This window comes from Lolium perenne, chromosome 3 (assembly GCF_019359855.2).
Source record: "Lolium perenne isolate Kyuss_39 chromosome 3, Kyuss_2.0, whole genome shotgun sequence".
Taxonomy (NCBI): Eukaryota; Viridiplantae; Streptophyta; class Magnoliopsida; order Poales; family Poaceae; genus Lolium; species Lolium perenne.
This window is the reverse complement of record NC_067246.2, coordinates 202,788,442-202,805,302: the sequence shown is the minus strand read 5'-3', so window position 1 is coordinate 202,805,302 and position 16,861 is coordinate 202,788,442. Positions and strand designations below refer to the sequence as shown.

Below are 16,861 nucleotides of genomic sequence, written 5' to 3'. Positions count from 1 at the left end.
CTTGACTAAAATGGGTCAAACGCCTAACTTCATCTAGCAGTTCCTTTTCAGATGATTCTGCAACATTGACTCGAGTTTCGTCCTTAGGATCCGAATATAGCCACATTTGGTGGGATCTGGACATAACTGGCTGAATGCGACGCTTCAGGAACACAACGACAATTTCAGTGCCCATCATAGTTTGGCCGTCAGACTCCTTAACCCGAAGAAATCTTTCGAATAATTTGTCAGCTACAGGTTTTTGTTCGGATGTCATTGTGTTCTTCCAGGACTTCATCGGTACAGCTTCAAGGAGATCGACAAACTTTGGCAGGCACGTACCAGCTACCGACGAATCCTTAAGATAGAATCACTTCAACCTCCATCCCTGGAATGATTCTCTCATTGGGAAGTTGAAGTAGTTCACCTCTTTTCGGATGAGAAAGCCAACTCCGCCAGTGACAAAGCATCCAGTGCTGCTATTGTAACGTTTGACAAAGAAAATCTTCTTCCACAAGCCCCAGTGAGGGTCAATGCCAAGAAAAGCCTCACAAAGGGTGATAAAAATCGCTAGATGAAGAATCGAATTTTGAGTTAACTTCCATAACTGGATCCTGTACGTGTGCAGAAGACATCGGAGAAACTCATGGGCGTGCAAAGATAATCCCCGATACAATAACGCTACAAACATCACGGTAAAACCAGTAAGAGGATTGGGGCGTGAAGCCAAACCTGGTAAGATGACATTCCCTTCTTCAGGAGAGATCAGGCCAAGGCTGCATGCCTTCTTCTCGTCGTGCTTCGACATTGTCGAGGCGGGCCAATCTCCGGGAGCATCCTTGTTCGCTATGGTGGAAGCCTCCGGCGCTGTCCTCTTTGCTGCATCCACAGTTACCTTGGCGATGGTGTTGCTTGAAGCAACGCCTGCGGCAGCGGCAGAGCCCTTCTTCTTCACCATCTTGGAAGATGATTGAGAGCTAACGGTGGATTGAGGTACAGCAGTGGTGGCGGCGCAGTTGTTGTAAGAAGGAAGAGCAAAGGAGGAAGAAAGTAGTGAAAGAGAAGAACGGAGGGAGTAAAATCTATATTTTCCTTTATAAAAGGGGAGTTACCAAGGATTTGAGTCGGAAGATCTGCGATTAGGTCACCACGTGTCATCAGAACCATCATGCCAAAGGACACTTACCCCCACTTCGTGCGGAAATCGAGGAGGCGCCTCGGTCAACGCGCAAGGATCAGTCATTTCCTAACTGACCGCACAAAAGTAGAGTGGACCCATTAAGTCACGTCCTATCAATTGAGCCGCCACAGAAGCCACGTCACTGATGATGTCACCAAAAATGTCGACTCTTCAGCATCCGAAGGAATTTATAACGTTTGAGTTGCTTGACTAGAGTCTACGCACGGTTGCAAACATCCGTCCCTAGACTCTAGGGCTACTCCCATCGGGAGTGCTGGATGCGCACCCGATAAAAATTATTGAAGGCAAAGGAATATGGACCCGAAGATTTTAGGAAGTCCAGGATCTAGCCCGGGGACTTGATTCTGAGTAGGGTAACGTTGTTTTGCCATCGGCAGTTAACCAGTATCGATTTATCAAGTAAAACTAGACACGTTACTCCTATCCCTTATGTACTATCATCTTACATGACTTCACTCAAAGTTTTAAGAGGACCCAATATAAAAAAAAGATATCGGATGATTACGACAACTTAAGAAAACATCGGCATCAGAATCTTCGAGTAGTACAACTTGAGTCTACGCACGGTTGCAAGCATCCGTCCCTAGACTCAGGGGCTACTCCCATCGGGAGCGCTGGACGCGCACCCGATAAAACATCAACTTCGACTTTAGAATAATGAGGAAGGATCAAGTCTTTTCAACAGCTATGAACATTCGACAGAAGGTAATTATAGTCCCCGCCCGAAGCTTTACTTCGGACAGTCACTCGGGGGCTACTGATGTGGGCATTACCCTTTGGGTAACCAACAGTATGCTACCTCCTATGGCCCAACCAGGGGCCCATGAAGATCCCCCAACAACCAAGGTGGGCCAATACATCGGTTTTAGAGAAGGAGACTCACTCGAAGAAGGATTCTTGACGAATAAGGCAAGAAGACGTTAAACAAGGAAAGATTAGAGTAGATCTCTTTGTAACTTAGCCGAATCCGGACAGAACTCTCGGTACCTGGCCTGCAATAGAAGGGCCAGGAGAGGGTCTGCCGGAGGACACAATTACAACTTCACCGCAAGTCAAGAGCTAGGACATTGGAACCTTAGCATCTCGACGAGATCGTAACCTAAGCCTTCGGCTACCCCATTGTAACCCGATATATTTGATAATCAAGATCATATAAGCAGGAAGTAAGGGTTTTACCTCATCGAGGGCCCCGAACCTGGGTAAATCTCTCTCCCTGTCTGTTTGATATCCGATGTCTCGTGTCAGCTTGCAGGATTCCGTCAACCCTAAGCCCCTCATGGTGGGCATTGCCCGGGAGCACCCTCGTCAGGGTGCACGAATTATGGAGGGACTCGGAAAAAGGGAAGCTCAAGTGGGCCAACAATGGAGGAGAATAACGTGCTCAAGAGCTCACGAAACTATGGGGAAAAGACCCCTTGAATAGCTCCCCATGGAATCTTATCATTATGCACACGTTGTAGGAAAAATTAATCAGGACTAGTCGGACCACTCCGGCCAGTTCGTTCGGCCAAGGAAGTATTGTACCCGAGCGAACCGGGCCACTTCAGGCCTTATTTCGGCCCAAAAATAGTGAGAACCAGCCACTGGATGGACTAAGTCCAGACTGTGGTCGGACCAATCGGACAGGCCGGAAAGTCCGGCCAGGACGGACCACTGCGGAGACATTCAAAACAAACCGAAAACGCCACCATTTTCTTATCCAAGCTCATAATTTGATGATCTTGGGCTCGCTGGAATCACAACAACGAGATGTACAACATCATGCAAAGAAACGTAATAATACAACCATGAAGCATGAAGCATGAAACCACAAGATGAAATAATTTGACTTTTCTATAAAGATGAAACCGAAAAACCTCCAAATCAAAAACTGTGATATCTAGAGCTTTGAAACTTTGATTAAGAGCAAACCATTTTTTTGTTGGAAAGATAAAGGCAAGTAATATCCAAAGATGTACCATGTAGGTAGAGGTTTGGAACCTCCATCATTGAAGAACCGATAAAACTCCAACATCAAAAAAATGCAAGAAATATTTTCATACATAATCTGTTTTTGATGAAGTAGAGCTTTTCATAAAAGTAACCACAAGCTCTAGCACCTCACATGGATAATATCCAAAGAACGGCCAAGAAATTTGATGCCAAGGATATAAAGATTTGAGCTCTCTTTGAACGATACGATTAAGTTACTCACTCGAGAGCCCATCTTGATAGTACGACTAACTATCCTATAAACCGGTCTCGCGACTAACACCAGGAGACTGGTAAGAAAGTAACCCTATCGAGAAAAACTTTGCCTTGTGCATATTCCACTTGAGCTAGATGATGAAGATCATGACCGCTTCAAGATGAAACGACTTGTTGATTGTGCTTGCTTGATAAAATGTTGTGAATTGTTCTCCCATACTCCACTATGGGATGGCCTCTTATCTGCACATATCCATGATCACCATATGGATGGTATGCTTCAAGAATATGACCTCTTCGAGATGGATCATCCTGAACTTGCACCTTTTTGTTCATTATGTCGATGTCTTGAAGATACACATGAGAGCTCGCTCCATCTTATTTTACAAGACATACTTGTCATTGTCTCAACTCTCTCATGAAAAATCTTTGGATCACTCCTTTATTAACACGTTGGTCATCATTTTACCTTCTACACGATCTTCTTCTTGCAACCTTGAAGCCAACATATGGTTCTAGCATTGCCTATGGACAAGTCGTATAAGTAATTCTCAATGCAAATATTAGTTCATAGGGATTGTCATTAATTACCAAAACTAGACACGTGAGATTCATGCACTTTCAGAGGCATTCCTGGATGAAGCGCCAAAGGGGAGAAATGTCAACTACCCCGCCACTGAAGACATGTTCATTTGCGTGGCATGGAAGAAAATTGGGCTTGATTCGTGCCTTGGTGGCGAGCAACCAAAAGATGCATATTTGTGACGGATGAAGGAGTAATTCAATGCACACACCACTTGTGGCAACATCCGGACAATGACATCTATTCATAACCGGTGGTTTACCATTTCAATGGTCAAAGGTTGTCGGCGTGCTTGACACATGCGGACTGTTTGAACCCAAGTGGTACAAATGATGATCAGGTAATCTACCCTTCTTGATTGCTCTATGCGATCACTCCGTGTTTGCTCTATGCAACCAATTTTCTTGCTCTATGTGGCTAACTTGATTGCTCCATGTTTCTATGTAGACATCCATTTCTCAAGGATTGTTAAAGGGGAAAACCACATAAAGAGGTAATAATCGCAAGAAAGGCAAGGTTAGAAAAGATTTTACGTTGCATCATTGTTGGTCGAACTTGAAGATGACGAGAATCGAAATAGCCGTGACTTATATGAAGTGCCAAAGAAAAGCGGTAAGAGATCGGTTGGCGATGCAACTATTATCGGTGATGATATAGAAAGGATGTGGCTAAGGAAAGACGGGCGATGACCGAAGAGCTCATCGAACAAGCTGAGGATAGGAGGCTAGCGATGGAGGAGAATAAGGTGGCTATGGAAGAAGTTCATCGAGTTGAGGAGAGGGGGGACAAACTCATGTTCATGGACACAAGTGGCATGAGTGACAAGCAAAAGCAATATACAACTTTGCCGCGACCAATTGTTGTCGAAGAAACAAATGTTGGGTGAAAAAGTGAACCTAGCTCACTTGGTTAGAGAAGTGGATTCAAGCCCCTAGATACGTGGACTTTGGTTCCTTTTTTTTAAAAAAAAGAAAATGCCATGGTCGGCATGGGTGGAGGCATGGCAGGCGACATGGATGCATACATGGGTGACTACGTGGGTGGATGCATTCCCACCATGGGTGGAGGATACATTAACTCCATGGTATTATGGTAAGTGCTATGGTTCGGCATGGGAGCATACATGGCAGACATGGGTGGAGACATGCCCGCCATGGGAGTTTTGAGGCATTGGTTCTTCCATGGGTGGTGGCATAAGAGCTTCCATATGTGGTGCCAAGGGAGCTTACATGTATGCCTATAACGCTTCCAACACCACCCATGTCGACGAAAATGACAATGAAGGCAATGGAGGGGCAGCAAAAGAAGGTACCAACGGTACCAATGGAGGCAATGAAGACGCGGTAGTCATTGAACCATGAGTGGCTTTGCTACTGTTTATGTGCGTTTGCTAAACTTTCCGTTTTTCTATGTGTGTTTATCAAACTTGGTGTTTGTGTATGTCTATGCTGCACTATGGTACGTTTGAACTTGATATGCGTGTGATGAAGAAATTAAGATCTAAATTCGTTTTAATATGTGTGCCATCTGTTGCAAAGATACGTGTTGTGAAATACTAGCAACCCATAAAAACGAAATGTGGTGCCCTATTTTACCTCACCTAAAATTGCAGGAAAAATTGGTACACGAAACTAGCAACCCATAAAAACAGGTGTTGTAAAACAATTTTTTTTGTGATGCTCTAAAACCCTCACCCTCACCAACCACAGAGAAGGTGCTATGAGGTTTAGCTAGACCTCCACGTTTATCGTGAACTACTACTTGGTGGGAGTCGAGAAATCAGCTTTTGGCTTGAAACAAAACCCACGTGGGACAGTGCTCGAGCTCGCCCGCAGCTGACCGCGTGCGCCGGCCGCCGGGTCCTGTCCCGTTCCTCCCTCCCACCCACACCAACCCCAACCCCATAACCCAAACCGACGGCCAGGATTGTCCCAGGCACAACAACCCACGGCCGATCCGGATGCGCCATCTTTTTTATACTACTCCCGAGCTCCACACCCACTTCCCTCCTCCCCACCTTCCCCCTTCTCCCCCCAATCCCCTCCTTGGGGCTTGTTTGGTACTAGAGTTTTAGTTGGTATTAGCGGGGATAATTCGCTCCAAATTTCAAATCCCCACTTATCCCCAATACACGTTTGGTGCTAGAGTATGAGCGAGTTTAATCCCTACCTATCCCCACTTTTCCCCAAATTTTAGTGTAATTTTATCAATCCCCAATACTCTACCCCTACCTAGTGGATTGGGGTTGGGGTTTTGTAGGGATTGGGTGACAAAAGTGATTCACCCAATACTCTAGAGTATTATCCCCACTAATCCCCACTAAAACACTAGTACCAAACAAGGCCTTGGAGTGGGCGAGGCAGCGCCGGCGGCGAGCCGACCACCGCCATCCCGCCGCCACTCATGGAGTCGCTCGCTCTCCTCAGCGCCAAGCCCGGCCTCACCCTCCGCGCCGGCCCACGCCTCCCCCTCCCGCGCCTGCGAGCCACCCGCACCTCCCTCTCCCCCACCTCCCGGCCCGCCGCTCTCCAACCCCCACTCCTCGCCTCCAGAGCCCCCTCCTCCCACGACGCCGTCCTCGGATACGGCCTCCTCAAGCGCAGGCCCACCCCCACCCCCACCATCTCCTGCAGCGCGGCGGCGGCCGCCGCGCAGCCCGAACCCAAGAAGTTCCTCGGCGTGGGCCTACCCACCCTCAAAAAAATCATCCCGCTGGGGCTCATGTTCTTCTGCATCCTCTTCAACTACACCATCCTGCGGGACACCAAGGACGTGCTCGTCGTCACCGCCAAGGGCAGCAGCGCCGAGATCATCCCCTTCCTCAAGACCTGGGTCAACCTGCCCATGGCCATCGGCTTCATGCTCGCCTACTCCAAGCTCTCCGACGTGCTCTCCAGGGAGGCGCTCTTCTACACCGTCATCTTCCCCTTCATCGCCTTCTTCGGACTCTTCGGATTCGTGCTCTACCCGCTCAGGGACCTCATCCACCCCACCGCGCTCGCCGACAGGCTGCTCGCCGCGCTCGGGCCCAGCTTCCTCGGGCCCGTCGCCATACTCAGGATTTGGAGCTTCTGTCTGTTTTATGTCATGGCAGAGCTATGGGGCAGCGTCGTCGTCTCGGTCCTCTTCTGGGGGTTCGCCAACCAGGTCAGTCACCCGCTCTCGACTTTTCCCTTGAATTGCGCAAGTGGAAACCACGTCCTTCATTTTCTCCAGGCAGTCTAGTTTTGACAACCCTTGATGGTCAATATTTTGACCCCATGGTTGGTTGTTGGACAGGAAAACTCTTCTCTCTGTCAGAATACTTATAGACAGCTGATGATGAAATGGTGTGCTACAGTATTTTTTTTTCCTCTAGCATTTTGTAGGCCATGCATTGTAGCATTTCGTATCGCATTTGAATATGCTCTGCTGCTTGGTTCCTAGTCAATGTTTCGACCGGATGGATGCTTATTGGAGAACTGAACTTGGATAGGAAAACTCTTCTCTCTGTCAGAATGGTTACACAGCTGACAGTGAAATGTTGCGCTCTTTTTTGTTGTAGTATTTTCTTGGTCCTGCATTGTAGAACTTTGCATTGTGTTTTCTTTTCAAACTGGGGAATAAGACCCATGCATCAATCGATGCACACATCCATTTATTGCATTGCGTGGCTGTAGCTCTTGGATGTGGTCTAGGTGCTTGTTGCTTTCTGCTATGAATATGCACAGCTACATGATTTCTAGCTTTCCATAACCTGAATGTTGTTTTCATTCATATACTGGTTGTGAATATCTCTTCTTTTTGAACACTTGGCTGGATACTGTCCACACTTTCTAACTCCTTTTTGGGATAACTGATGATGTAGTCTTGAGTAAAAAAACTAATATGTTTTTGCATTATGGCTACTTCTCTTCTGGAAAGGGCCGTCAGCATGCTCGTATTTGATGCATGCATACACATTTTACTAATGCCAGTTTCTTTCGAGAGACAATCAAGACAGCATTACTGAAACTTGGTAAAAAGAAGTAAGCAAGTCTAACTAAAATCTACAGAAGGAGATGACAGAGATAATGTGTGAAGATCAACAAATTTGTATTACGTATATACCAATATATGTCGCAATGTCACATTTAGATCTCATACTTTTCAATGGTACAGTGTTCACCGTTTGATGGCTATTCTTGTGAACCTGTTCTTGGTTCCATATCTGAAACATTCTGCTCTGCAGTCTATGTTATTGAAAGATCCCTAAATGGCAGTCTTTCAGAGTGCGCTAACAAGACAGAATTTACCAGCTAGAAATTACAGGCTGATGTCTGAATCCGAGTCTATGGGCCCACATAGTGATATCTTAACTCTGAAGTGCATCTAGCTGTCACTTAGGTAGTGAGCGAAGTTGTGTGTCTAATAGACATCACCGTAGTTTTGTAGCCAGACACTCCACAGGATGAGCATGAGGATTGGCTGCTGTTGTCGCAGAAAGGATCTGGTGGTTAGTTCCATTTCCTAGAGTTGCTTTTTGATTAGATATTGTTAGTCAATCCTAATGGCCTGCCAGCATGCATCAACATGGGGGGTGAGGTGGAAGGGGTATGAAGCATAGGGGTTCACAGTGACAGTGGTACTTGTCAGTACACTTCTGCTCTGACTTTGGTAGATGTATTGACGTTTTATTGAGCGAACTGCTGAAGAATCCTTATTTCACATTTTCTTAGCTTTCTCATCAAATGATAGTCCTTCATACTCAAACTGAGTTGATTCCGTCTTTTTCAGATCACCACAGTTGATGAAGCAAAAGAGTTCTACCCTCTTTTTGGCCTTGGGGCAAATATTGCCCTTATCTTTTCTGGGCGCACAGTTAAATATTTCTCAAATTTGCGGAAGACAATGGCTCCAGGAGTTGATGGCTGGGAGGTATCATTGAAAGGAATGATGGGCATAGTGGTACTTCTTGGGCTTGTCATTTCTTCCATATATTGGGCGGTGAACAAGCTTGTTCTGAATGACCCTTCTCTTCCGAAGTCTGATCACAAGAAGAAAAAGGTCAGTACAATATCTGAATCTGCTTCCTATTTTTATCACTACTACTTTACATAATCTGACAATGATTGTTTCAACAGAAGAAACCTAAGCTCAGCATGAAAGAGAGTATGAAAGTTCTGGTCTCTTCGAAATATGTGAGGGACCTTGCTACCTTAGTGGTTGCATACGGCATTAGTATCAATCTTGTGGAAGTCACATGGAAATCAAAGCTCAAGGCACAGGTAGTCCTTTTCACCTTATGTTTTTCTTCTTCCAGACTCTTTTATCCCTTTAACCTTTTCAATTAATGTTTTCCCTTTTCAATTTGGCAGTTCCCTAGTCCAAACGAATACTCATCTTTCATGGGTGACTTCTCTACTGCAACTGGAATTGCAACTTTCACGATGATGCTGTTAGGCCGTATTATATTCCAAAAATTTGGCTGGGGAGTGGCTGCCATGATCACCCCCACGGTTTTGTTGGTCACTGGTGTTGGTTTCTTCTCTCTGCTTCTGTTTGGGCAACCACTGACTCCCATGCTTGCCACGATGGGTATGACACCTCTTCTTGCAGCTGTTTATGTGGGTGCACTGCAGAACATATTTAGCAAGAGTGCAAAGTACAGTTTGTTTGATCCCTGCAAGGAAATGGCCTATATTCCTTTGGATGGAGATATGAAGGTTGGTTCATCCTTCCACTGAATTTTATTAGTGTGATTCCGTTGCGACTTGTTGTAAAATTATTTACTTGCTGGTGTTCTTTTCTGCTGAATGGTACTTAATTTAAGTTAATTTGTTGCTTTATAGGCTGTATTGCATTCCTATTGCATATTGTGTGCTATTGTAAATTCCCCCTGATAGATTCTTATTGATATGTATAATATATTTGAAAATAATCTATGCATATTTACAGGTCAGTAGCGTATACTGACCTGTAAATATGCATTTTTATTAGTATGAAGGTTGGTTCATCCTTCCACTGCATTTTTATTAGTGTGATTCTGTTGCGACTTGTTGTAAATTTATTTACTTGCTGGTGTTCTTTTCTGCTGAATGGTACTTAATTTCAGAAACTCAATTCTGCACAAGGGAGCATATGCTCCTGACACCGGAAAAACATTTTGAAATGTTAAAAAAATTCGAACAAAAATTTCCCCGCTTACGTATCGACAATCTACGTACGTACATCAAGTTTTGCAAAAAACCAACATTTTTATGACCTGTTCGAAAACGACAAAAAAACGTCACGCTTTTTTACACATGACAGTAAAAATGTCGGTTTTCTGTGGAACCACTCCTTGTGAACGTGTGGAACTTCGAGATGTACCTATTAAATTTTATGTCCGAACTTTTCAACATTTTAAAAGTGCATTTAAAATAAAATTTAAAAACCGGGAGCATATGCTCCCGGGTGCCAAAACACCACTCCTAATTAATTTAAGTTAATTTGTTGCTTTATAGACATGTATTGCATTCGTATTGCATATTGTGTGCTATTGCAAATTCCCCCTGATAGATTCTTATTGATATGTATAATATATTTGAAAATAATCTATGCATATTTACAGGTCAGTAGCATATACTGAAATTAGTACCGTGAATTGATCTTTTTTTAGTTTTCTCAGGATGTGTATGGTGATACTATTAAGCATGTTGGATCTCATACATAACTTCCCATGGCCCTGTAGTTGTATACTTGTATAGCAGCATCACCTGTCTTTTCCTGCTGCAAAAAAAAAGGGTTTTATTCATCAGTTGTGAACTTATAAGTGCTTCAGCAAGTGCAATACCTTACTATGAGTAGCCCTAGGATATCAATATTATAGTCTAGTCTAGTTAACATCATACCATTTTCTTGTTAACAATATAGTCTAGTCTAGTTAACATCATACCATTTTCTGCTTGATGTTTCCTGGCTTGCTCTAGTGCCATGTTTGTGCAACTCAATATTCAGAACCCACTGTCTGCACCACTGTTATGTTGCTAATTTCTGTTCCATCTGTTTGCAGTTGAAGGGAAAGGCAGCCATTGATGTTGTCTGCAACCCATTAGGCAAGTCTGGCGGTGCACTGATCCAACAGTTCCTGATCCTGATATTCGGCTCTTTGGCAAATTCGACACCCTACCTTGGTGGCATACTGCTGGTCATCGTGCTCGCATGGCTAGGAGCTGCAAGATCGCTGGACAAGCAATTCTCAAGCTTGGCCAAAGAGGATCTCAGAAAGGAGATGTCTGAGAAGGAGAAAGCGGAAACCGTGCCGCTCAAGGAACCTGAGGCAGCTACTGATGTATTGGTGGAGCAACCAAACGGAACAACTGGAACTGAGAGCTGACCATCTAACTCATCTCCAGTTCAGAAACCATAGGACAGAGCATGGTCACATTGATCTGATCAGAAATAATGGAGAAGGAACTATCCACCGTTTCTTCATGTCTGTAACAGTGAGTAGCATCAAGGTGCTTGTTAGTTTGTAATGTGAGCAAATTTTGACAGCCGGCCGGGAAGGCTGGAATGCTATTGTGAGGAAATTCAACCATTGTTGCGATTAGGATGTCGTAGATTTTTGCTGTGTTGTTTCTCTAATTTCCATGCGCTTGTGTTCTAAAGTTAACCAGCCAACTATGATTCGGTAGCACTGTCTTGTTGCCACCACGATACAGTGAAGTGATCTGGCCATCGATTTACTTGTTTGCCATTGCATCAAACTTGCAATCTGACGATCACTTTGACGCTTTCTGTCCGATTCGACTATGACAGGAGGAGCATTCTGAAGGGCAGCAACGGCTGACCGAGAGCCGAGAGGGCAAAAGTAGCAGCGACATGTGAGGCCATATCTTGGTTGCTAGTTCTAGCCTAGGTCAGCTCATATGGCCCAAGTGGTGGGACCTGGGACGATACGATCACGGGAACAGCAGATCGCATGTACATACAGGGACGGCAGGCCAAATTGCATGTACGTCACGTGCGTGCAATACTTCCACACGATTTGAGCAATCTGCCAACGATCAGCTGCCTCTCAAATCCTCAAGATATTAGTCAGGCGATCGAGTGGGATTTTATGCCTTTTGAGCAATTGCTTTGTGCTCGTTCTGGCAATGTTTGCCTAGTCCGCTTCCAAGTTGTTCCTTTTATGTTCCGTTTGGTGGTTGATTTTTTTTTTTTTTTTGAAATTTGGTGTTTGATTTTATCGACTAGTAGGAGATAAATCCGCGTGCATAAATAAAGCCTAAGGGTTCACCGGGACACCCTAACCGGACACAAAAAAAAATGTCCGTTTTGGTATGTTTGGGTGCCCCACGGACATAATAGAGGCTCACATCCCCTCGCCTATTTGCGGTGGGGTGTGCACCTAACGGGTCACCCCATTTTCCGTCCTCCCCGTGCAAGGCTGTCATGAATGATAGGGCGAATTTAATGCCGGGGCATCGCCTCCACACCCACCATGCCGTCTTCAAGCATGGCCGCTCATTCCCGTCCTCACGGCCACTCGCTTCCCGCCTGCGGCCCCTCATTTTCCGCCTAGGCCGTAGGCATGTAGGTCGACGAAGTGAAGGCCAATCCAATCCTTAATGAAGCCCCAAAGCCTTATGGGAAACGACAAGTAACAAAAAAAGGTGATGTGCCGACTCCGTCACACGCTTGCAAAGTGGGAACACCAAAATTATGCCACCCCCTTTTCTCCAAGCGATCGGCAGTCCAATCTCTCTTTTGAACAGCAAACCAAGCGAAGAACTCCAAATCCTCAAATCTTTGGAGTTAATGGGCGACGATATTGCCCCCAAGAAATTGGGCCTTGTAAGCGGATTTAGATTAATATTGGCCATTCTCGTTAAGGTTACAATTGACCTCGTCCGACACTCCAACTTGGAGGTTAATGTACGTCCCTAAGTTGCACCTGAAGTGAAATGTATTGTCGGATATGCTCCATAGTGAAATCCGCGGCCATGTTGATCTTTGATATCCATCCTCCATTGAGAGGAGCATTTTTAACGTTCCATTTTCTTCTAGTGGATTATTTGTAGATGAGTGGAGTCATGTCTCTATGTTTAGCACACTGCAACCACATGGCCTCCCAAAAGAGGGTCTTTTCTCCATTTACCAACGTGATTGTAGTGGCGGCATAAATTAGTTCCATGTCCGGTTTGCTACAAGGGTTGACAACCCCACCCAAATATTCTCCGATCCTTCCACTCTAACCAAAGGCCACCTCAACTGGAGGGCTCATGCGAAGTGATCGCTGTTGTGCATGCCAAGGCCACCAAGATTTTCTGGTCTACACACCGTGTCCCAATTCACCATGCATTGGCTCCTGGATGCCTTGTTGGTGGCCACCCACAAGAAAGCACGCTCTATTTTCTTTATGGCATGCGTAGTGTCGGGAGGAACCACTAGAGTAGTCAAATAATAGATGGATTGGGATGCAAGGACGGATTTGACAAGCGAGGTATGCTCCGCCGTTGTAATATACCTGGCATTCCAAGTTTGAATTTTCGCAACCATTTTATCTTCGAGTTGTTGAAAATATCCTCTCCGGAGACACCACACCGAAGGTGGCAGCCCAAGGTACTTGATAGGGAAGGATGGCCTTTCCACCGGAGGACGATTAAAGATCATCAATGTTAATTTGTCCACGAGGAATTGGCACCACGAAGCACTTTTGAAAGTTGGTGCAAAGGCCGGTGATCTTATCGAAGTCATGGAGAATGGAGGCAAGGTTTTAGATGTCTTATTTGATAGGGGCCAGAAAAAAAGAGCCGTGTCATCCGCATATAGAGATGTCCTCAAAGTAGCTTTGCGCCCTCTAATCTTGTGAAGTAGCCCATACGCAGATGGAATTCTTAAGAATTTAAGTGAGTGGGTCAACTCCAGGCACAAATAGAAGCGGGTAGAGGGGTCTCCTTGACGCAAGCCGGCAGGCCATGCTTGATGGTGCATTTGGGGTTCTGGCAATATTTTGTTAGTCTGATTCCAAGTTGTTCTGCTTGGTGTTCCATTTTATCCATTATTAGGGGATAAATCCGCGCGCATAAATAAAAGCCAAAATGCGCGGGTCATCGAACCTGGTAGAGAGTCGTCCTGCTTTGTGCAAAGGCTAAAGAGGACGTTGACGGATTACCTAAATTCGGAAGCCAAAACCACACATCCGCTTCAGCGCTTACATCTTCAACTGTCGCGCTTACGCTCTGCTCGTATCGCCGGTACAGGTGCACAAGCTTGTGATCAGTTTTCTCTTCCTAGTCCTCATCAGTACCCTGCATCACGCACAAAGATTTTGACGTTAAGCGGCCACGTCGACAGAGCAGCATGCCGAATAGTCCAGAAACTTCCCCCTTTTGACGCGAGAATGATGTGTTTGCTTTATTCTTTTTCATCTATACAAGAGACTGTAAAAGACTGGGGTTTCTCCCAGGTGCCATAGAAAATACAGCATTCTGTCAAACTGAGGTGTTGTGTATTTACAGCTGCAGAATGTTGCGTAATTAACAAAGCTGCAGTTACTCTGTTACTTGACAGATAGCAGCACTGCATCTCTCTTGGTTGAGAGACGACGAGAACACGAAGAGACATAAGATTACTTAGCCACGAGCACAGAACTACGTACATGGCGAGTTTATGAACAATGGGATGGGTAGGAGCACCACACACGCACACACCACTCCTTATCTAGCACACTCGAGCCATCGCCTGTCCGCATCGCCCAAGCTATTGCGCAGGATCATGGCGCACTGCGCGCCGGCCCCGCCGGCACGGAGAGAGCAGAGGCGCCACTCGGGTGATCGTCGGGGAGCTCTGTTGCCGTGCCGACATCTCCCATGAACAAGAATCCCCCACGCTGCCTTGCGCACACTGACTGTACAGACACGAGCAACACGTACCAGCAGAGACGCCGATCGGTTCAGTTTGGTTCAGTGGCAGATGGCCGGCGCCGGCGGCCAGAGCCTGGAGAAGGTGGAGGAGACGGCGATGCCGGCCATGTTGAGCCCCTTGGCGCCGCCCCAGTCCGGCACGGGCACCCAGCGCCACTCGGCCCCCGCCGGGTCGTAGGACAGCCACACCAGGTCCCAGGCGCCCCTGCAGTTGGAGATGAGGATGAGCCTGATCACGCCCTCCCGCTCCGCCAGCAGCCCCGTCATCACGGCGTACGGCTTCCTGAACCCCTCCACCAGCTCGGCCGGCACCGTGGACACCAGCTGCCAGTCGCCCCCGACCTCCGGCCCGAACCCGTACAGCTCCACGCCCGCCACCACCTTCGTCCGGGCCTCCACCGCCGTCGACCGGACCACCACCGCGCTCCCGTCGCCGTACACGTGCAGCCGGTCGCCGTGCCCGCCCAGGTTGTGCGGGAACCGGGGGCGGAAGAAGACCGGCCGGTCCGCGCCCGGGCCGGAGTACACCATCACGCAGTCCGGCCCGGCGTGGGCGGCGCAGAGGTACGTGCCGTCCGGGCCTGCCGGCGCGGAGGGGGCATTCGCCAGCGCCGCCTCCGATGACTGCCACGTGTCCGTGTCGGACTGGTACTCGAACAGGAATGGCGTGTTGTTCACCAGCTCCGCGAACATAAACCTTTGGAGAGTGAGAGAAATTTCCACGCATCAGATTATTGTTAAACATATAAGTACAGTTACAGTCAAATTACTACTCGAATTAACTTGGTTGTTTTCAGCGCTGTGATGGAGTGCGGAAAGCGTCAAGGTATACTGGTTAGTGTGGTCTGCAAGATTGCCGGAATCCTCCTCCGGGAGAAAAGGACGCGTACCTAAACCGGTTCGATCCGGGGGGGTCGGCGACGAGCTTGAGCCCGAAGCGACGCCAGGAGGAGGTGCCGCGCGGGCCGAGCGGGGACGGCGGCAGGCGGCGGGCGGACTGGGACGAGAGGTCGACCACGACGAGCTCGCGGCGCCCGTTGGCGGCGAAGAGGAAGGAGCTGCCGGAGGCGGCGAGGAAGTAGAGGTCCTCCCCGGGGGGCACGGCGGGGGAGATGATGTCGGAGACGGGGATGCGGAACCAGCGGCCGGACGGCCCGTGGAAGCCCCGCAGCGCGGCGCCGCGGGGCGGGAGCTTCTTGAAGATGAGCAGCCACGCGGCCGCGGGCGCCGGGCCGGAGGAGGCGGAGGAGAGGTGGTAGAAGCGCCGGAAGTCGGCGGAGGAGATGAGGTGGGACAGGGGCCTCGCCACGGAGCGGACGCGCAGCAGCTCCGGCAGCGCGAGGCGGATGAGGATCTCGTGGAGGAGCTCCGACGGCAGGAGCAGCAGGGTACCGAGGGCGGTGCTCGCCGGGGAGGGGTGGTGCTCGCCGGCGAGGTGGTGGTCGGACATGGGAGGGTTTGTGATGTTCGGGTTTAATTTCTTCTTGGGGATGTGGATTTGTTCGTTTGGCGGACTACTGGTTCGCGGGGTTTTGCCTTTTATACAGCGAGCCCGACGGTTTAATTGGTTGCTTGACCCTGATGCGCTAAATCTGCATTTCATCTGCTTTGGAGTTTCTTTTCCGTCTCGACTTGTGTGGCTCGGATGAAAAGGATGTGTTTGTACGGCTAGGCTCACTTTTCTATATATGAAATGAAAAAAAGAAAATTGTGTTTTGTGCTGATGAGTGGGCGATGCGTGATCCCACTAAAATGGTTCACGTCGAATGTGATGTTTGCCCCGTGAGTTAATTTTATTAGATATCCAAATGATGCTGGATTGATGATGCTTTAGCGCCACCACACATAGAGATACTCCTACAAAACCAACTCACAAGCTGAGCCTTCTTCAAGAGATAGAAATTTGCTTCTAGACGTCTAGACAAGAATTAGATTGTGGTGACATGTGATATCCTGCTTCCAAATTCCCATCGGCATATGCAACAAGATGAAACAGAGTGTCTCCAACGGCTGGTGGGGCATCGGAGACAGTAAAAAGAA

At 47.5% G+C, this 16,861-nt stretch overlaps 2 protein-coding genes across 2 annotated transcripts; one reads left to right on the top strand and one right to left on the bottom strand.

The window, feature by feature from the left end:
- Positions 1–6,353: 6,353 nt before the first annotated feature.
- LOC127343123 (plastidic ATP/ADP-transporter) lies at positions 6,354–11,502 on the top strand. The gene is made up of 5 exons (XM_051369225.2): positions 6,354–7,097; positions 8,706–8,975; positions 9,053–9,196; positions 9,287–9,634; positions 10,963–11,502. Exons 1-5 carry the CDS (start codon positions 6,354–6,356, stop codon positions 11,284–11,286), a joined length of 1,830 nt encoding a protein of 609 aa, XP_051225185.1. The 3' UTR covers positions 11,287–11,502.
- A 2,999-nt stretch (positions 11,503–14,501) lies between these two features.
- LOC127343122 (uncharacterized) lies at positions 14,502–16,356 on the bottom strand. The gene is made up of 2 exons (XM_051369224.2): positions 15,712–16,356; positions 14,502–15,518 (listed from the first exon to the last, which is right to left on the bottom strand). Exons 1-2 carry the CDS (start codon positions 16,269–16,271, stop codon positions 14,861–14,863), a joined length of 1,218 nt encoding a protein of 405 aa, XP_051225184.1. The 5' UTR covers positions 16,272–16,356; the 3' UTR covers positions 14,502–14,860.
- Between the last annotated feature and the right edge of the window lie 505 nt (positions 16,357–16,861).

What these genes read in the sequence shown, in the direction of transcription:
- LOC127343123 (XM_051369225.2), top strand. Translation starts at nt 6,354, where the DNA reads ATGGAGTCGCTCGCTCTCCTCAGCGCCAAGCCCGGCCTCACCCTCCGC. An exon ending in CTGATCACAAGAAGAAAAAG is followed by an intron (nt 8,976 to 9,052) that starts GTCAGTACAATA and finishes TTGTTTCAACAG; the next exon opens with AAGAAACCTAAGCTCAGCAT. An exon ending in CTTTGGATGGAGATATGAAG is followed by an intron (nt 9,635 to 10,962) that starts GTTGGTTCATCC and finishes ATCTGTTTGCAG; the next exon opens with TTGAAGGGAAAGGCAGCCAT.
- LOC127343122 (XM_051369224.2), bottom strand. Translation starts at nt 16,271, where the DNA reads ATGTCCGACCACCACCTCGCCGGCGAGCACCACCCCTCCCCGGCGAGC. An exon ending in CCCGGATCGAACCGGTTTAG is followed by an intron (nt 15,519 to 15,711) that starts GTACGCGTCCTT and finishes CACTCTCCAAAG; the next exon opens with GTTTATGTTCGCGGAGCTGG.